The sequence below is a fragment of the Desmodus rotundus genome, chromosome 11, assembly GCF_022682495.2.
Source record: "Desmodus rotundus isolate HL8 chromosome 11, HLdesRot8A.1, whole genome shotgun sequence".
Lineage (NCBI taxonomy): Eukaryota > Metazoa > Chordata > Mammalia > Chiroptera > Phyllostomidae > Desmodus > Desmodus rotundus.
The window spans coordinates 19,638,142-19,660,321 of record NC_071397.1 but is presented as its reverse complement, the minus strand read 5'-3'; the positions used below and the strand labels follow the sequence as shown (position 1 = coordinate 19,660,321).

Sequence of the window (22,180 nt, the reverse complement as noted above, 5' to 3'; positions counted from 1 at the left end):
AACTTTCCTGTATTTCTTACAGCTTTATTATTTCTTTTTTAAACAGCAAAGAGGTATTTTTTCCTAAGTCTTTATCTATAAACTCCTCCAAACCATTATTATTTTAATTGACCTTCACTGAAACTTATAGATTATTTCTAGCTTCATTATTGTCCGTGTAATTCAGGTACCAACCTAAATTACACTGATTTATTAAGGTGTGGTCAGTCTTTGGTTTTATACAAGAGTCAAATTCAAGATAGGTTTTCATATACAAGGAAAATCTAAAATATTGACCACATGGTTCATGAAAACCAAGATTGCCTCCAAATCAATAATGAGCAGTATTTTTTATAATTTTAAATGGTTAAGTAGCTACTAGTAAAATTAAAAGGAATCTGTTTTGTCCCCTTTGTCCTAAATTCCTCTTCCCCTTTGGTATCCCTCCTTTCTCTTCCCAGGGTGTGAATCTTTACAAAGTGATGGAAGCTGGTAACTTTATTTGCAAAGCTGTGAATAAAACCACAAACTCTAAAGTAGCACAAGCCTCCTTCAATGCTTGACATGAATGAATTTGTGACTTCAGGCTGAGAAGATCCATTGCAGCTACAGATTTTCATCTAAAAAATCATTACTGCCAACTTGTCCTGAAATGTGAAGTAATAGAGTTGAGAAAAAGACATTTTAAAAAGAGTACTACTGGATACATTTTGAAGTCAACAGAAAATAAGACCAGTCATCAGGTAAATTGCAAACTGAAATTAGATAATAGAATTTGTAGACACGCCTTTGCACATGGAGAAAAGCCTGCTCTTTTGCTCTCATAGAAATAACTTTAATTTAGTAGATGTGAAATTGACTTCAGATTCCCCTAAGTATGAGATACAGTGTCAAACACCTAATCGAGCTGCCTCTGCACAGTACACAGAGCCTCGGTGGTTTAGGAGCTCCTGCGCTGTGCGCAAAGTGTGTGGCCTCGCTATCCTGCGTTATGCCTCTGGATCTAACTTCCCATTTGCCAAGTCAGTTAAGTTGTGGACCAAGTGCCAAATCTCCAGCCGACCCTACATAATTTTTAGCAATAGAACTTTTACGTTTCAAGTATGACTAACATCTGTTAACTATTTCAATGACTTTATCTTGTTCCAAGAAGCTGTGGTCAATGGCAAGATGCCATATCCTGGAAACACATCACGACCTCCCATGTTTGTTACATGCTTCCAGTTTACCATACTTTTTCTTTCATCAGTGATAGTGAAAAACCAGCATGGTGTTACTCAACTGTCCAGAAACAAAAGGCATGACTTTCATCTTGCTGTCCAAATTACAGTGATGAGAATAGAGAGTAGAGAATAGATTGATACATGTACATAATCCACACTCGTAATTTTCAGATCACTTCCAAATTGCCTGAGGAAATGTTATTGTGATCCTAAGAATGCATATTTAAACCGGTTTTTAATTCATGAGATAAACTGTTTTCCATTCGTTCAGGATATTTTGATTAAATCACCTCTTTTTTTGTTGACTATTTTATGGTTATTTTCAAGTTGAAGTGGCTGAAATTTTATCTTTTGTACCAGAAAGAATTGCCAGAAATAGCAAAAATTAATACATCAAGTTGAGAAGAGGCACAGGAGGACTATGTTAAGAAAATCAGTTCTGTAACCTAATGCAAATAATATGGAGACAGTGTTGTTATATGCGGGTCTCCAACATCAGTTCTATTATTTATGTAGCCTTCTCCAGCAATATTGGGTGATCTTATCTTTGAATCAATTTGCATATAACTTGAACTATAAATGTGAGCACTGTGGACTTTCTATTAAATATTCATTAAAACATTGAAATGAAAAGGAATTCAATAAAATAAGAGGAGTACTGTTTATAACTAAGTTAACCTTAAAGATGTATAATAAGAACCATGAGGGAAATGTTGGTGATTGACAAAACCAAACTGTATTCCCGTGGAAGAGACCTACTCATCCAGGTTGCAATGGCTGATAGAGCAGGACCTTGTAATCCGGAGTACTGAGCAGCTGTTTGCGTTTGGGTTACTGTTTGGAGGTGGGGGCAGTGCCAGGAACAAACAAGATTGCAGCCCGTTATGGGTCTGCCTGTTACATATCCCCTATGCTTCTCCCTTCACAGAGAACACGTCCCTGTGCACTGGGGCAGTATTGGGACCCCTACCCTGGTTGTGCATAGCAGGGTATACACATCTTCTGGGAGTGACCCTTCCTATCTCTTACAGAACTGTGATGATTTCAGTTTTGAGTTAGTTGGAAAAGCATCTGTTGATAAAAACTGCTTATAGAAGCAGCTAAAGGGAAAATTTTTGCTGTTTTGAAATAAAAAGTAAGACTCCTTACGAGGCTGAGCAAGGAGTCAGAAACCTCAGGTGCAGCTTAGCACACTTACACGGCAGCTGTATCAGTCTACCAACTGATTATTTCTGAGAATAATTTGATGCTTTCTAATCCCACTCACCATGATAAAGTTTGTTTTGGGTATTTGTTATCCTTTCTCCCTCCAAATCACCCAAAGCACTCTGCTAGCTCAAAGAAAGTTTATTTTCTGTTTTTTGGAAGGAAGGTTATATAATCACATAAAGCTGCCTGAAATCTATAGGCAGAATCCCCCTAAAGCTATATTTCCACTAATCAGGAAAACTTGGAATTATTGCGAGACCCACCCAAGTGAGTGCAAAGTTTCTAAAGGCTTAAAAACAGCAAAGCAATTGTGGCCTTTTTCAACATACATGCCAAAAATCATCTCTAATGACCTCTGCCCTTAAGTCAGAAGAATATTCTTCCCAGAATATGTAAAATCTTCTATCACATGAATTTGTTGATGACCTCTTATGCAGGGTCCAGCACAAATAAAATCCCTTTTTATTACAAACTCTTTTATTCCAAAATCATAAGCATGTAATTCTGTAACATAACAATATCACACTCAAGCACAGCATAACACATGTTAGGTGAAATGTTCAAATTAAAACTATAAATTGTTACCCTACCAACCACACTCAAGCAGACATTACTTCTGCCAAAACCATGTATATGAAACCTTTAAGGCGAAGTCAATGAAAACAGAAATTTTCTAAATTCTGAATTCATGAAACTCACAAACCAAATAAATATGAATTTCTGAGAAGATTCTAAATGCGCATTTGTGTTATTTATTCTGATTGCTCTAACAGTTAATAAATACTCCTTTAGCTGCACTTATATGACTACTTATTTCTATGTGTGTGCATCCTATATCTTCAAAATGAGCCCCAGGTATAAGGGTTAAGGTTATTTAGCATTCACTAAATAAGCCACAAATATCATCCCTAACACAATTGTAAAGTAGGGATGATACTAAGGCTTGCTTACCAGCCAGAAATCTGAACTGAAGTTACAAGCAAGTAAAAGATTGCTGTGAATATCAATAGTCACTTGCAAATTGCTCTGTGGACTAGAACATATAAGTTTTGTGCTTGGGTGGGGCAGATCTAAAAGTTAAAAGAATAGTTTTGCAGGTAGAGATAAGGAGGAAGGCATTGAACAAGGGGTGAGAGGAAGAAACTATATTCTCTGCCTCTGAGTAGCTCTGATAGAAGGGCAAATTCTGCTCCGGTAGAATGTATCAGTTGGCTGCTACTAATTGTACATATTACAAAACCTTAACTCAGTAGGCTTAAGGAACAGCAAACATTATCTCAGACATTTCAGAAATACTCCTTTTCCTCCATCATTTAACTCCGTGGTTCAACTCCATTACAAGCAAAAAGTTTCTCCCCATTTTCCTGCCACCTCAAGATGTTAGCTCACCGTCAGGCTTCCGCTCCCCAGAGGTACGAGATTATAGTAGCACTTCTAGGCCTCAGGTCCTACACAGTGCTGACAGCTGCAGAGGGCTTTTTTCCTCTGAATGTCTTTTTAATCAGTGAAGAGTGTTTCCACACCTCCATTCCAATCTCCCCCTCACGTTTCATTGGGCAGAATCGCCACATGCTCCTTCTTTAAACTCGGACTTATGTGGGAAATAGGCCATTCGACTAGACCAACTAGACTCACTGGTGACTTTGAACTGAGGTGGCGGGGGAAGAAGGTGATAAAATGTAAACACATTTTATGGTGAGACAGTAGCGACATTGAAGGCAGATGAGTTACCAACTCTAAGGAAGGACCTATATATCCAGTATCTTTGAGACAGGAGGAAATAGAAAGTTTTAAATTTGAGGGGTATAGGTTTTAAGGGGAAATTAGTTGATCCTGCTCATTGGTCTCTATTTTATTCAGGAAGGTAGGAAGTGAGGTCTTCAGGTATTAGAGCTGGGGGTGGAGTGAGGGTTTAGGAAGAATGAGAAAGCTGGAAACCTACCCAGAGCGTTATTAGAAGTTAACTCTCTGAAAGAAAGGTTTGGAGGGGCTGTTATGTGCCAAACCCAAACCTACTTCTCCGTCCTCAGGCTGTATTCATCACTCTGCTCATTCTCACCTTTTCGATGCACTTTTGATTCCATGGGCACCGCTCTGTTCCACGTCCTGCTGCCTCTTTAACATTTTGGTTTCCTCTTCCTCTCCTTTGTGTTTACCTATTGACTCACAAATAAAACTGGCCTAGATCTCACTAGTCAAAATGTGTTGCAAGGCCAGCAGGGTTGTCATCACTTGGAACATTTTGGGAAAATGTAGAATCTTGGGCTCCACCCCAGACTGGCTACATCACAATCTGCATTTTTAACAAGATCCAGGCAGGACTCTTATGCTTGTTAAAGGTCTGAAAAGCATTGGCCTGTTGGACACATTTCCTCTTGGGTATCTAATGGGCACCTGAAGCTTCCTGTGTTCAAAGTGCCTTGTTCCACTTTCCTCTCATGCGTCATGCTCTAGCCCACAGTCTTTTTCTCTGCTCCTGGAAGTGTATCCTCACAATTTTTTTTTTTTTTTTTTTTTTTTTACATATGACCTTTTCTCTTTTCTTTCCTTTTGATTCAGACTGGCCTCATCCAGCACCCTGACTCACTTGCCTCCCTCTTTCCTTGCGCATCCACTCCCTTCCTCATTAAGCCCTCCAGGCAGTCAGGTTCTGGTTAGCATCAAATAGTCTTTGGAATGAAGCCTTGGGTCTGTTGACCACAGAAATAGAGTTTCTGTCAAACTAAAGATACCATCTCGGCCTCAGCTTTGTCTCAGCTCCAGGCCCAGAAAATCCAGGCCCTGAACCCCTACACCAACCAGACCCCTGTGAAACCAGACAGAATGACACATGGCTGACATTGGGACCATATGCAATGATCAACTACCCTCTACCCTGGCCCCCATCAATCATTAGAGACCACAACCCTAACTCCCTCAGTCGCCACGATTAATGCTTTTTCTCCTATGTAACTCATCCCTTATGAGTCACCAGGGAGCCAGGTCTTAGAGGGAAAGCTTACCTGTGACTCCAGGCTTGGTGCCATTTTCTTACATAAACCTTTACTTTCTTTGAGGCAAACTCTTGTTCTCTTTTGATTGGGCTTTGATGTATGGAGGCAAATGAACCGCTTTAGTTCAGAAACAGAACAAGTCAGTTTCAGACCCACCTTTAGGTCCTTGACCTTAGTTCTTCTCTCTGCCTGTTATGCTCTTGGCCTGAACATGACTGGTTACTTCTTGTCATTCATGTCTCAGCATAAATATCACCTCCTAATAAATTGAACGAGTTTAATTCAAGCATGTGGGATTTTTTTTTTTAAATTCCACTTGAACTCTTTTTAATATACTTTTTAAAATATCCTGAAACCTTAACAGTTTTTTTAAGGTTTATTTGTTTTATAACAGTTTGGAAACAATACTTACAGAAAATTCTTAAAACCTATATTAGATAATTGAACTAAGGACAGAAACATATATGAATCAAAAAAAGTTAAGAAATGCTAGAGAAACTAAAATTGTCAGAGAAACAAATAATCATCTAATCAGGAATCTAACCATCAGAACTGGTACACAAGGTTAACAATATTAATAATAAAATCTTCCTGAGACGGAAAACATGCATTAGCTGTAATAGGAAGTGCTTATAATTTCTTCCTATGTCTTTGAATCTCTTTTACATACACTCAGACATACGTACACACATCCCCACACTCATGGGTGCACATGCGTACAGTACACATTCCATGTAAGGCCAGCACAGCTCAGTGTCCTCATCTACACTTCCTGGAACTTGTCTCCTCTCTCCAGGCAGTGAGCACCGGGCTGCCCACTCACAAGCCCACGGTAACATGTCACCAAGGAAAGCAAGGCTGTTACATCAGCTGTCATCTGTGTGATTAAGAGACATAAAAATTTCATAATGATTTGATATCAAGGCCTAATTAATTGGGTATTCCTTTAGTAGTTATCATCTACACTTGTTTCAGAATCAAGTCTTAGTCTCAATTCTCAATGCCTAACACATAACAGCAAACTTTCTCTCGGTTTTCCTCAGTTCAGGCCACACATATGATTCGTCAGTGGGGGATGGGAGAAGGGGCTTAACAATACTGATGCCTGACCTTCGGCTACAGAGATTCTGATTTCATCCGTCTGGAGAGGACCTTCAAACATCAGTATTAAAAAAAAAAAGTGTGTATACAGGCAGTCTCGCGTGAGGCCGGAGTTTAAAAATCTCCACTCCAGAGCAAGGGTTTTTAAAGTGTGGTCCTAGGACAGCAGCGTCAGCAGTGTGGTCTGCTTTTTCCAGGAGTTTTACCCAGATGAACCTGGAATGTCTGAGAGTCAGCTCACAAAATACACGATATTAATGTGCATCTCCTCCAGAGATGAGGGTGAACAATGAAATACCAATTCATTAGAACACAATTAGAATTCACTAGAAATACAAATTCTTGGGCCCCAACTCAGATCTACTGAATTAGAAATTCTAAGTTGAGGCCCAGCAACCTGTGTGTTTGCAGGCCTTCCCGGTGATTCTCAGGAACCCTCAAGTTGGAGAATACTATTCTAGTGTGCATTGCCTTCCCAGTGAGAAACCACTCTTGTAATCGAGTGGGGAGAAAAATGGGCAAGAGTCAGTTTATTGCATGTTCTGCATTTATACAACAAAGCATCATTTCAAATCAACATTCACAATAATTCAAACAACCATATCATTTCATATTCCGAGGGCTTACTAGGGAGAAATGGGGTTATAAAAGCAAATGTCAACACCCCCTGCCACATTCCTCCCATGGACTCCATTTCCCAGCTCTACATGATGGAAGAGCCGTGTGAACAGGCTCATCATCATAATCTCTCTACAAGGCTTGGATGTGAGACCAATTCCATTGGTTTCCTATATGCGATATCCTTCAAGCTTATTATAAGTGTAAAAGAAAATTAAAGTGAATGCTAGGGAACACTTGGGACAGCCGTAAGGGAAGATTAAAAATAATGCATCAATTGAGGCAAAGAGACATTGTCACCAAACTACATTGTCCCAGTGAGAGAAGAGGTTTAATGGACTTAACTGCATGTCCATCACTCTTGAGTGTATTCTTGGCACCGCCGGATGTATTACTCAATGGCTATACAACCTTGGTCAATTTGTCTTGAAACTCCACTTCAAACCCCACTTCCTTCACCAATAAAACTTGGATCACAACAGCCCTTATTTATACAGCTGTTAGAAGGATTTCATGAAATAATGCTTACAAGTGTTTGGCAAAGTGCCTGGTACTTAGTAAGTGGTCAATAAATGTTAACTATCATCATTTTTATTATCCCTTTCTATGGCACCGCCTTGGACTGAAATTTTTCCTCCATTATGAGTTGTTTAACCCTCAGGGAGGCTCTCATAAAAGATCATCCTTTATCCTGTTCAATGTAAAGAGGGTATTATCTTAAAGAGCCTGTCATGATCCCTTAAGGACAGATTACCATCAAACCCCCAAACCATGTGATGTTAAACTGACACCAAAGTACCATGCTTTGCTTATTGTACTGCGTCAATGAGCTCTGCATTCTGAACTAATTCTTGTTTGTATTTCTTGTGACTGTAGTTACCAGTTGGGACTGACTTTTATTGAATAAACCTGTTTAAAAAACATCCTAATAGGTTTGGTCTCCATATTCTTTATCACTTAACGTCAGAAATTTGATAAACATTAGGAATTTGTCCCTTTCTTTTGGCAGCTGGACAAGTCAGCAGGCAGACCTATCGCCTCCTGAGTTGCCAGTATTTTTTTGGCGGGCTGTTTTGCTAGACAGGCTTCACATTTCTCCTTGTTCTGCAGAATATCAGTCTACATGCCTCCATTATGAAGTTGCGTAGTTGTGTACTTAGTTAAAGAGGCTATTCTCTGCTTCCATGAGAACCAACTATTCTCTGCCCTGGGTCATAGCATCAAGTTTATGTTTTTCCTTTTTTCCTTTTTAAGATTTTATTTATTAGAGAGGAGAAGGGAAGGAGAAAGAGAGGGAGAGAAAAATCCATATGTGGTTGCCTCTTGTGTACCCCCTACTAGGGACCTGGTCAGCAACCCAGGCATGTGCCCTGACTGGGGATCAAACCGGCGACCCTTTGGTTTGCAGGCCAGTGCTCAATCCACTGAGCTACACTAGCCAGGGCTCAAGTTTCTGTCTTATGGAATGACTTATACCCTTCCAAGAATCTAGAGAAAACACTCAAAACTTCTGGTGACTGTTTGTCTGAACTTTCCTTTGTCCAGCTACTTCTCTAAGGCCCCTGTCATTGATGAAGTAGATAAGCACATCACATGTAGCCAGATGATTATCCTGAGTTACCTGAACCTGAAAAGCTGCCTCTTGGTCAGGTTTCCCCAGTGGCCTCTGCCTGTACGTGAATGCTGATGTGTTGGATTATTAGGCACACATTCTGGAAGCATTGTGAGAGGCATGTGGCATTACAAGGAGACACTGCCTATCTTTCCCAGGAGTTTCATCCACGTGAGATAGGGTTATCCGGGAGTCAGCTGACAAAAATCATATTCCGAATGTGTGTGTACTTCAAAAGAGCACGGAAGCAACGGAAATGAAATACCAATGCCAGGCTCCTTTTTTAAGTTGTGGAAATAATTTAGAAATGTTTCTGTTCTTAAATTGTGTTACTAAAAATGTATGCTCCCCCATATATACTTCATATCTATTTATTGTAAAACCACATATTAAAAGGACTATTTTACTTTGTCTAAAAATCTCAGTAGTTTCTTTTAAAAATGTATTTGCTAAAAATACAAAAATTAATTTCTTCTAAGTTTGCAAGAACACCTGATAGACATTAGAAAAGCACAATTTACAATAGTAAAGTGCTAAAAGCAACCTAGGTGCCCATCAGTATATGAGTGGATCAAAAAACTGTGGGATGTTTACACAATGGAATTCTACACAGCAGAAAGAAAGAAACTCCTACCCTTTGCAACAGCATGGATGGAACTGGAGAGCATTATGCTAAGTGAAATAAGCCAGGTGGTGAAAGACAAATACCACATGATCTCACCTGTAAGCAGAACCTAATCAACAAAACAAACAAGCAAGGAAAATATAACCAGAGACATGGAGATAAAGAACAAACTGATGGTAACCAGAGGGGAGGGGAGAGGGGGACAACGTGGGAAAGAAGGGAAAGGGTCGTCAAGGAACATGTATAAAGGACCCATGGACAAAGCCAAAGGGGAAAGGATGGAGGGTGGGAGGTGGGGGTGGGTGGTGCGGAGGAAAGTGGTGGTAGAAGAATGGAGACAACTGTATTCGAACAACAATAAAACAATGATTAAAATTTAAAAAAAGAAAGAAAAGCAGCAATTTATTTGTAAACTTCAGTTGAATCTTTTCTATGAAAGTGGAGGATGGGATTTAAAACCTTGGTCATCGTTTTGTAAGCATAGCCCTAAATGTACTTCTGTTTAGATTCACATATCTTGTATCTCTCTTCCCCCCACCACAGCTTTATTGAAATATAATTAACACTTAGGTTGCTTCCAGTACTTGGCTATTGTAAATATAACCAGAGACATTGAAGTTAAGAACAATCTAACAATGGTCAGGGGGGAGTGGGGAGGGGACAGTGAGGAGAGGGGATTACAGGAACTACTATAAAGGACACATGGACAAAATCTAGGGGGAGGGTGGAGGTGGGGGAGGGAGGGGGGTCAGCTGGGGTGGGGTGGAGGGATAGGGAGAAAAGGCACACAACTGTAATTGAATAACGATAAAAAAATTGAAAATTGAAAAAATATATAATTAACATACACTACTGTCAAAGTTTAGGGTGTATAACATGTTGATTTGATGCACTTACGTACTGCAAAATGATTAACACCATAGTAGTTAGTTACTGCCTATATCACATGACATAATTGCCACGACATTCTTGTGGTGAGGACATTTATGGTCTACTCTCATAGCAACTTTCAAGTATATAGTACAGCATCACTAACTACTATGATCACAATGGTAGAATGGTTATTACCAGGGGCTGGGGAGTAGGGAACTGGGGAAAACACTGGTTAAGGAGTACACACTTCCAGTTATAAGATGAATAAGTCCTGGGGATGGAATAGCTGGATATTTTTTTGTAGCAAGCTTAACACTAAGACATCTATTACATTCATATGAAGAAAAACATATGGATTGACTTGCCTTTAAATGAAAAAGAGCATATCTTTGGTTTTGTTGGTTTTCAAATTCTTCATTGATGTGGAAGATCAGAGGATATCAGGTGAGAATGATGGGCATTGAGGAAGAGAGGAAATTTGTGATGACAAGGGTTAGGAGCATGAGTGGGAATAAATGTGAGTGTTTCTGTAAGGGGTTTGTAGACACACACAAAGGATGGCATCCAACACGGGCACTGTGAAGCTCTTAGTCCTGCTTTTACGACTCAGGTGACTAGAGGCCGTCCCCCAGACCCACCTGACTTCTGCAGCGGTTCCCCAGCATCACCGGGTATTTAGTGAGTTCAGGTGAGGTTGTCCTCCAAGGCTGTCATCTGGGAAGCTATGCCATTCAGGTCGATGACATTTTTTTAGAATTGGAATTTCATTGAGTGTCTTCCATATAAAAAATGAAATTTCACTAATATATGGTAACATTCCGCCTTTGTTATAAAGCAGATAATATTGTTCATATAGCATTAACAATGTTTTATTGTTAACAATCATATTAACCAATTCAATTATGCACAATATTCCTAGATTTGTGTTCATGTGATATTCAGTTGTTTTCTAAAACTCAAATCCAGGCTGACAAGAGAAGTTTTCAACTTTTCAGGTAATACAAAGATGTGTCAAGTTTTTCTAAAATAATTTCAGTGAGCTATAAGTAAACCCATTAGCTTTACAGGCAGAATATTTGAATACATGTCCATAGTTGCGAGGTGGTGACTTTGAAGGGTTATCACTTACTTCTATCTGGAGTTGTGTTAAACATCATATGTTATTTCATTATTTTATTTCTCATAACTCATATGTAGCACTATTTAATATAGAGGTATTAGAGCTGGACTTTAGTGATACATAGTTTTCCAATATGAGTGAAAGTTTCCACTTCAAATAAACTATTCAAAGAACAAGCGTTTCTATAGGAAGTTCTGCTTTGGCCAGGATTTATTTGCTCCCTTAGTTCTAAAAACTCAAACACACATGCTTATTCCTAACATGGATTTAATCTACCATTCTAATAACATTTTCTGTTATCTTCTCCTACCCTACCCTCAACAACCTCTGTTCAAACTCCCTCAAAATGAATCACAACTCCTGAATGTCCTGCCCTTCCTCACGCTCATTACTTTTCCTGATATTCTCCCTCAGGTGGCTGCTACTCATCCAGCATGTTCTCACAGCAATTTGTTTATACTTGATCACCCTTCAGCGTCATTATTTGCCTCGTGCCAGTCTTTCTGACTAGACTGTGAGCTGCTGAAATTCAGAGGCTGCATCTTACACATCTGCGTATGTCAGGACCTCTCCCCACGTCCAACACACTATAGCATCTCATGGATATATATTGAATGAATTGACATAAATAGTTATCTTGAAAATTTGAGGGATTCATGACAAATGTGATTTCATAACAGTCTACTATTGAAGTATGCAAGGCAAAAATATAAGTCCTGACCTCAATGACTTAATAATGTGATGTTTTAGAAAATTGTACCTTCATTTTTCTAGTTTGGGGGAGCTCTTACTCTTAAGTAATCTCTTGGCATTTTCAATTTTACTTATTATGTTAAATCCCTGAAGATGGGGATGCCAAACAGAATGTTAATAAGCAACTAAGATACATTTGATGTTTGAACCACTTTTGCTACAATTGCCTCGATTTCAATGTAATAAGCTGTTAATGAAACGTGTAGGTGCCCCTGTAAGTGATTTGAAAAAGCACAAGTGCAAATTAGGTTCTGATTTGTCTACAGGTTTCAGAGTAGTAACTTGTATTCATTTAACACGTATTTTTTGAGCACCTATGTAAGATAAACACTTTGCTACGTTCGGAGGTTTCAGTACTGAACAAGGCAGAGGCAGTCCCTGGCGTTAGGACATTGCACTCTAAGTCTGGGAAGGTAGTTCACTGCAAGTTTGACACATGCACTACAGGATGACAAGTGAAGGTACAACTTAATAGCTCGAAAGTGTACCTGATGTGCTTGGCAGGGTCTTTCAGGGAAGGATCGTCCTGAAGCCCGAGATATAGACAAGCTAATGCTACTGGGAACCAATGACGAGAGAGCGCCTAAGTGGAAAAGGATTGAAAGAGTTTCTAGATGAATGGCGTTAATCTCATTTGACACCTTTCTGGCACACTATGCACTTCTGTGTATTTGTCAATTTTTAGGCCAACATTTTCCAGTCATGATGGCTACACATTACGTACCTTGGGTTTGACTCACTATCTGACCTCAAACTCGAGCACATACCATTTCAGGAGTTTATTTATTACCTCTGTCATCAGTTCTTTGTCAAAATGCTCAAGTGAAAGGGCATAGAATGAAAAAAAAAGTGTTTTGAGATCTTAAACATCTAAGCCTGTGGATACCATATAAGTTCCCAGTGATTTCTTCATCATTTAATAAGTATTAATGAAACAGAAATCAAAAAGACAATAGAAAATATCAATGAAACTAAATGCTGGTCCTTTGAAAAGATAAACAAAATTAACAAACCTTTAGCTAGACTCATCACGAAAAAAATATCTCAAATAAAATCAGAAATGAAAGAAGTTGCAATTGATACCACAGAAATAGAAAAGATCAAAAGAGAATACTATGAACAATTATATACTTGGACAACCCAGGAGAAAATGAATAAATTCCTAAAAATACATTACAGTATTAAATATTTTTTAAAAAAGAAAATTTGAATAGACCAATTTTTTTTAGTAAGAAAATTGAATCAATTAAAAACATCCCAACAAACAATAGTCTAGGATAAGATGGCTATAATAATACATTCTACCAAAATTTCAAATAATTAGTACTATTATTCTCAAATACCTTCAAAAAGTAAAAGAAGAGAGCCACATTCAAACTCACTTTATAAGCATTACGCTGACACCAGAAACAAAGACACTGTAAGGAAAGACGATTGCAGCCAGTACCCCTGGATGAACATAGATGAAATAATCTTCAACCAAATACTAGCAAACTGAATTCAACAATACATTGAAAGGATCATACACCATAATCAAGTGGGATTCCTTCCAGGAATGCAAGGATGTTTCAACATCTGCAAACCAATAAAAGTATACACCACGTTAGCAAAATTAAAGATAAAAATTATAATATCATCTCAATAGATACAGAAAAAGAATTTGACAAAATTCAACATCCATTAATAATAAAAACTCTCAACTAGTGGGTATAGAGGGAATGAACTTCAATATAATAAAGAATATACACATGACAAGCCCACAGCTAACATCATACTCAGCAGTGAGAAGCTACAAGTTCTTCCTGTAAAAGCAGGAACGAAGAAGGATGCCCACTCTTGCCACTTTTCTTCAACATAGTACTGGAAGTTCTAGTCAAGAAAAAGATAAAAAGATATTCAAATAGGAAAGGAAGAAGTAAAACAATTTATGGATGACATGATAGTATATATAAATAGAAAACTCCAAAGACTCCAAAAAACTTAGGACTGATAAAAATTAGTCAATTTTCAGGGTATAAAAATCAATTTACAAAATGTGTTTCATTTCTATACACTAAAACAAACTATTGGGAACAGATTTTTTTTTTAAAGGATCACATTTACAACTGCATCAAGAATAAAATACATAGGAATAAATTTAACCAAAGAGGTGACAGGCTTATACACTAAAATCTATAAGGTATTGATGAAAAAAACTGCAGAAGACACAAATAAATGGAAAGATAACCTATGTTCATGGATTGGAAGAATTATATTACTAAAAGGTCTATACTACTCAAAACAATCCACACATTCAATCCAATCCCTAGCAAAATTCCAATGGTAGTTTTTACAAAAAAAAATAGAATAATCCTAAAATGTCTATGGAACCAAAAACCTTGTATAGTCAAAGCAATCTTGAGAAAAAAAGAAGCTGCCATGCACCCTGATTTAAAACTACATTGCAAAACTATAGTAATCAAAACAGTATGGCATCAGACTAAAACCAGACGTATAGATCAATGTAACAATGCTGAGCACAGGAATTAACTCACACACATATGGTCAATTAATTCATCACAAAAGAGCCAAGTATATATGGTGGGAAAATGACGGTTGCTTCAATAAATAGTGTTGGGAAAATGGGACAGACATATGCAAGAGAATGAAACTGGATCACTGTCTTACTTTATACACAAAAATTCACTCAAAATGGATTAAAGACTTGAATGTAAGAACTGAAACTATCAAACTTCTAGAAGATAACATAAGCAGTTAGCTCCTTGTCATCAGTCTTAAAGATAATAATTTGGATATGACACCAAAAGCAAAGGGAGCAAAACCAAAAGTAAACAAGTGGACTACATTAAACTAAAAATGTTCAGCACAGCAAAGGATACCATCAACAAAATGAAAAGACAGCCTAGTCAATGGGAGAAAGTATTTTCAAATCATATCTAATAAGGAGTTAATATCCAAAAGACATAAAGAACTCATAGAACTCATAGCAAGAACAAAACAAAAAAATAATTTAATTAAATAATGGACATAGATATGAACAGACTTTTTCAAAAAAAGGACATATAGTTGGAAAACAGACACATGAAAATTTCCTCAACATCACTAATCATCAGAGAAATGCAAATCAAAACCACAATGAGATAGTATTTCACACTTGTTAGAATGGCAAGTATCAAAACACAAGATATAACAAGTGTTGACAAGGACTTGGAGAAAATGAAACCCTTGTACACTATTGGTGGGAATGTAAACTGAACAGCCATTATGGAAAACTGCATGGAGTTTCCTCCAGAAATTTAAGAAATAGAACTATCAAATGATCCAGAAATTCTATTTCTGGATATTTAGCTGAAGGAAAGGAGAACACTAATTCAAGAGGACATGCGCACCCTCATGTCTATTGCAGCATTGTTTATAACAGTAAGGGTACATATACTACGCACATGGAATACTATTCAGCCATAAAAGTAATGGAATTTTGCCATTTGCATCAGCACAGCATGGATGGACTTTGAGTACATCATGCTAAATTAAATCTGTCAGAAAGATAGAGACAAATATCATATGATCTCACATATACGGGGAATCTTAAAATAATAGGGAGGGGCAAAATGGTTGAGGGGCTCAAACAGTATGCACTTCCAGTTATAAAATAAAAAAGCCATGGTGTGTAATGAACTGTATGACGAATATAGTTAATAACACTGAATTGAATATATGAAAGTTGTTAATAGACCTTAAAAATCCTTATCAACAAGAAAAAGTTGTCACTGTGTAAGATAACAGATGTTAACTATAACAGATGTTATCATGGTGATCATTCTGCAATATATACAAATATTGAATCATTATATTTTACACCTGAAATTAATACAATGTTATATATCAATGATACATCAATAAAAACTAACAAGTATTTTTGAGTACCTATTGTATACTTAGGATTGTGTTTGCTTGTGAGTAACAAGAATAGAGATACAGCTGTTACAGTTACTGTCCTAATGCTCTGTGTCATAAGGTGCCTGGCTCCATTTCGATGTGTGACCACTGATAGTCCTTAAGTCCCCCCCCTTACTGTTCTGAGTCACATCTGGGCAAGCTGGTATGAAGGCCCAGGTGCTCTCTCAATTGGTGCTGGTGAGGTAGTTCAAACCATGCCATCATCATCGGGGATATTCAAACTGAGCAGGAACCCCCCCCCCCCCTGGGCTGTATCCATGAGCCACATTTACACCCAGAGCCATTTACCCCTTCCTTCTCACAAGCCATCCTCAGATCTGCTCAGGTATCTTCCCCAATCTTCTGAGAAAGAGTCCACATGTAACACACATCCTCATATCCTCTTGGCATGTGAAGCCTCATTAGTCTCAACATCTGAACTAGTTTGGGTGGAGGCTCATTTCGTGTATGTGAGTGTTCACAACACCCTAAATGCTACCTGTCTGCTTCACCATGATGAAATCATGTTAACTTTCATCTTTACACTGGTTTCCTCGTTGTTCCTAAACAGCTTCTTAGCTCTAGTCCTTACATTCACATTCAAGGGCAAATGACGGGGCAAGAGCTATCTTGTTGCTTCTGTCTCTCTTTAGAAGGAGAATCATAGTTTCCCCACTGCCATTTGCCAGAATTGTGTCACATCACTATACTTAGTCGTTAAAGAGTCAGGGAATTCATTTTATTTCAGCATGTTGCCATCCCAAACAAAGGTATCATTCTGGGTAAGGAAGTCGGTGAGACTGGATTCTGGGTACGCCACTATCAACATCAGGCCAAATAGGGGTCAGGTTGTACTGTGTACTAGGCATGTAACAATGAGTAAAATCACCAATGCTTCTTTATGTAACTATCTGCTGGGGGGCTCAGAAATTATCATCGAGTGATGATTACATGTGTAATAAGTGCTATGAAGGAGAAGCTTATCTCTCTCTAGCAATGTATGGAAGTGGGTATGGCCTTACTATTTGTGTCCATACACAGGACATGGTTCAGGAGAGGAGAGCTGAAAGACCTGAGGTGATACATAGTAGCAGAGGAGGGGAAAGGCCATTTCATGTGAAGAAAATGCCATGTATAAAGACCCGTTGGAAGTTAGGGGCACGATGCATTTAGGAAACTCATAAAAAGGTAGTGTGGCTGAAGCATGATTTAAAAAGTGAGGGAATATGGATGTTTGAACACAACTTGATTAGTAAAGAGCTTATGAATTCAAATGGGCAGATGCTAAGAAGTTACGGTTTTAGAACCTCAAGCCTCTTCCACAATCACGTGATCAGTCTTGAGACACAGAATTCACTCTCCCTATCAATATATTTGTTCAATAAAAGAAGGTAGAAATAAAACATGATTGAATTACTTAATGGGACTTAATTTCATCATGTCATGAGGTATCATTATTCCAATAAATGTTTCTCAAATGACACCCAATTCCTGAAGACTAAACCCATATAAAGAAGAGAGAGATTAATCTTTTCTCTGATTGACTGGCTGTTAAGGAGCATTTAGAATGAGAATCATAGCTTTTTAAAACCTTTTAAAATTCGAGGTTCTGGTAATGGGGAAAGGAAATAAATAGTCAACTTCCTCCCCATTTTTGGCCCTAAACTTGACCTTCTATGGTTGGTTGAGGGGCTGTAGTAACTATAGCAAGAGAAAACTGTCTCCTTGGATCTGGCTACTCAGATGTGAGTAGGTGGGTAAAAATTGTAAAATATGTTCCCAAAAATAACTAGGGTATAGTAACAAACTAGGGATGTTAATTATTTACTATTTAGCCTTCACTGCACATGACTTTATGTTGTCTGCTTTACATTGGGTAACAAACTGATGTGGGAGAATCTAAAAGACTCCTCCATAGAGAAGAGTAAGGGGGAAAAACATCCGGTATTTTCCTTGATTGTGCAAAATGTTTAGTAGGCTTAGAATTCACTATTCAGGGGTAAGCCTAACAGTAGTTTGTGATTGGTTGGAATGGTGCATCATTTTCAAAAGAAAGTGAATTCATGCATCGAGAAGAACTTATATAAGGCCTGATCTACAGAGCCTTTTCTAGACACGTCATTTAGGGAAAGCAACTATGTCTTCAAAGTTCTTTGTGAGCCTCAGATCACCTAAAACATAGCCCACAAATTGCTGATGAGCAATTCTTTATTCATTTGGTGGTTTTGGTTTTTTTTTCAGTGTATAGGACTTTTTCAGGAATATGGGCCTTGCCTGGGACAATAACCTATATTAGGGGTTTACAAATCTACAGTTCTTTGTAGAATCATGTCAACGTGAACCAATGGCAAGTACTTAGGATGGAATAAATATGAGTTTTATTGACTCAAGGTGCTTTGCTCCAGCTGTCAGACACAAACCAGACTCCTTAGCTATTCCTCACCCTGAATTCATAAAGAATAGCATTCCCAGAGGAAAATTTTAATTGGAAGCATATTTTACCCCTCTAATGCAAACTCAGGGTCACAACAGGTAACCTGGAAGATTGTTCTACCATATGTTATCCCCAGAAAATATATTCCTCAAATATCATGATACACAAGGGGCGAAGATTACATAAGTCTTGAGATAAACTTCCTATCAAGTCAGTTTACCATAACTGACTGGTTGGGTTTCAAATGAAGGCAGCATGCAATTTAGATTCTGGTATATACAAAAAAAAAAGAGAATATTATGTTATCCACCTGTTTGAGTGCCTGTTATTTTTATGCTAAGTTTTATAGTGTGCTTCAAGATACTTACGGATGAACATAATATATGTTCGTATATTCTGGAAACCAGAGAATATAAGGCTTTTTATTACAGTAAAGTGTATAGAACTATTTATTTTAATAGGCTTTAAGTCTATTAGTAACATGATTTCAGTTCTCATAAGAAATGGAAGAAATATTAGCAAAAGTTCTTTTCCACATTAACATTTATTTGTAAGTACATTTAAAATATTTTGAATGTTGATGTATAATTTATTAAGTATTAAATATAATTTTAACATTTCATGAGATTTAAAAAAAATGAAGATTTTGAAAATTATAAGCTTCTTTTTCAATTCTCATAAAAATCTTTTAAAAATATTCCCAAATTCCTGCTGTATAATTGACCAGGCATGAATAGTTATCACCAAGACGAATGATAACTATTATACAGTACAAATTAGCCATACTATGTGCTAGTCCGTTTGGGCTGCTATAACAAAATACTGATGGTTTATAAACCATCAGTAGCTATAACATGACTGATGGTTTATAAACAACAGAAATTTCTCACAGTTCTGGAGGCTGAAAGTGTCAAATGAGAGTGCGGGTGTGGTGGAGTTCAGGAGACACCCTCTCCCGCCTTGCAGACTTCTGGCTTCCTGTAGTGTCCCACGCTGGGAAAAGGAAGCTCGAGAGCTCTCTGGGCTCTCGCTTATAGGGGCATTAATCCCATTCATGAGGGCTTCACCCTCAAGATATCATTTACTTCCCAAAGGCCCCACCTCACCTCCTAATACCATCACATATGGGGCTAGGATATCAACATAGGATTTTTGGGGAGATTACTACCATTCAGTCTGAAATGGAATATTAAAGCTGAAGTAATAATTTTCTACTGCTTTTCTGTCAAATTCAGGGTACCAAGTAAAGAAAGGGAAAATAGGATATGCCACCAAAATGCTTACTGCTGCCACGATTGATATTAATTTACAAAGGTGTTTGTGTAATTATATATTTGAGCCATTTCCACCTGATCTCCTGCTTCATGAGGACAGGGTCTTTGTCAACCTCCAGGGCCATCAAAAGAATTGGACATAATAGTGACTCAATATTTATTGAGTTAATTATCTTGCCCTCGTTAAAGAACTACACTGGAGAATAATAATGGGAAAGCAAGAGCAATTTTCTATGCCAAAATATATAGCATGCAGAATACTCTATATTTTTAAATATTATATTGATTATGCTATCACAGTTGTCCCATTTTTTCCTCCCCTTTATTCTTCTCTGCCCTGTATCTCCCCTCCCACCAGCATTCGCCCCTACTTAGTTCATGTCCATGGGTCATACATATAAGTTCCTCGGCTTCTCCATTTTTTATACTATTCTTTACCTCCCCTGTCTATTTTTTACCTATCATTTGTGCTTCTTATTCCCTGTACCTTTTCCCCATTTTCCCCCTTGCCCCTCTATGTTAATAACCCTTCATGTGATCTCCATTTCTGTGGTTCTAGTTGTTTGCTTAGTTTGTTTTTGTTTTTGTCTTTGTTTTTAGGTTCAATTGTTGATAGTTGTGAGTTTGTTGTCATTTTACTTTTCATATTTTTGATCATCATCTTTTTCTTAGGTAAGTCCCTTTAACATTTCCCATAATAAGAGTTTAGTGATTATGAACTCCTTTAACTTTACCTTATCTGGGAAGCACTTATCTGCCCTTCCATTCTAAATGATAGCTTTGCTGGATAGAATAATCTTGGATGGAGGTCCTTGCCTTTCATGACTTTGAATACTTCTTTCCAGTCCCTTCTTGCCTGCAAACTTTCTTTTGAGAAATCAGCTGATAGTGTTATGGGAACTCCTTTGTAGGTAACTGTCTGCCTTACTCCTGCTGCTTTTAAGATTATCTCCTTACCTTTAATCTTGGGTAATGTAATTATAATGTGACTTGGTGTGTGCTTCCTTGGTCCTACTTTATGGGACTCCCTGAGCTTCCTGGAATTCCTGGAAGTCTATTTTCCTTGCCAGATTGGGAAAGTTCTCCTTCATTATTTGTTCAAGTAAGTTTTCAATTTATTGCTCTTCCTCTTCTTCTTCTGGTACCCCTATGATTTGGATGTTGGAATATTTAAGGTTGTCGCAGAGGTTCCTAAGCCTCTTGTCATTTTTTTTGAATTCTTGTTTCTTCATTCTTTTCTGGTTAGATGTTTATTTCTTCCTTCTGCTCCAAATTGTTGAGTCACAGTTTCCTTCAATTCACTGTTGGTTCCCTGTATATTTTTCTTTATTTCACTTTGCATAGCTTCACTTCTTTCTGTATTTTGTGACCATATTCAACCATTTCTGTGAGCATCCTGATTACCAGTGTTTGAACCCTGCATCTGATAGGTTGGCTATCTTTTCCTCACTCAGTTCTATTTTTAGAGCTTTGATCTGTTCTTTCATTTGGGCCATATTTTTTTGTCTCAGTGTGCCTGTTAAATAGTAAGGGGAGGAGCCTTAGGTATTTGCCAGGGCGGGGCAACCCGTGTTGCTATGTGGTGGTGCTGTATGTGGGGGAGGAGTCCTGGAGGGAACAATGACACCTGCTTAGTTCTCCCCAGCTTTTGGTCATTTCCCCCGCTACCCACAAACACATTGGGCCCTTCTGGTGCTGATTCCTGGGTGTGTGGTTTTGTGTATGTTCTAGGATCCTGTGGGTCTCTCCAATGAACTCTTCTGTGAGGCTGGGAGTTTCTCCTGCTGCCACAATCCCCTTGTTTCTATAGCCAGAGATTTTGAGGTTTTCCCCCCCACGCACTGGAACCCTGGATTGTGTGGTCTGTCTTGCTCCCCAGTTGTTCCTCCCAGTTTATCCTTATGCAAATGTGGGACTGACCACTCTGCCAGCAGCTACCTCTCCCACCCGGTCCTCCAGCTGCTGCCTTGCTTCAAGTCCTCTCCACCCCGGCTGCCCATCTCTACCCTGGCTGCACGTCTCCACCCCTCCTACCAGTCTGGATGAATGTTTCTTCTTTAACTCTGTGGTTGTCAGACTTCCATACAGTTCGATTTTCTGGCATTTGTGTTTTTTTTTTTTTTTTTTTTAATTTGTTGTCCTTCTTTTGGTTGTGCAAGAAGGCAAAGTATATCTACCTACGCATCCATCTTGGCCATAAATCACATCCAGAACACTCTACAGCTGCTTTTCCTACAACCAAGAATGGCTATAAGGTGGAAAAAGCCCTGTGGTCACTGATTCCTTCATTAGGAGGCCCATGACAATTGCCACAGTTTCTGTACTCATATATACAAGGATAGTAACTTTAAAATACAAAGGCATTTAATAGATTTGACTTCTTCTTTTGGCTCTTCTCTCATTTATGTATATGTACATGTAATGTAC

At 38.2% G+C, this 22,180-nt stretch overlaps 1 protein-coding gene across 3 annotated transcripts in view; it reads left to right on the top strand.

The window, feature by feature from the left end:
- HMGCLL1 (3-hydroxy-3-methylglutaryl-CoA lyase like 1) overlaps positions 1 to 8,046 on the top strand; it is a 173,897-nt gene extending 165,851 nt beyond the window's left edge. For all 3 annotated transcript variants that reach the window (XM_024557755.4, XM_045193089.3, XM_053913683.2), the window contains exon 9: positions 441 to 8,046. In XM_024557755.4, coding sequence (XP_024413523.1) covers positions 441 to 542 — 102 coding nt within the window. In that variant the 3' untranslated portion in view covers positions 543 to 8,046. The remainder of the gene's footprint in view (positions 1 to 440) is intronic.
- The last annotated feature ends 14,134 nt before the right edge of the window (positions 8,047 to 22,180 follow it).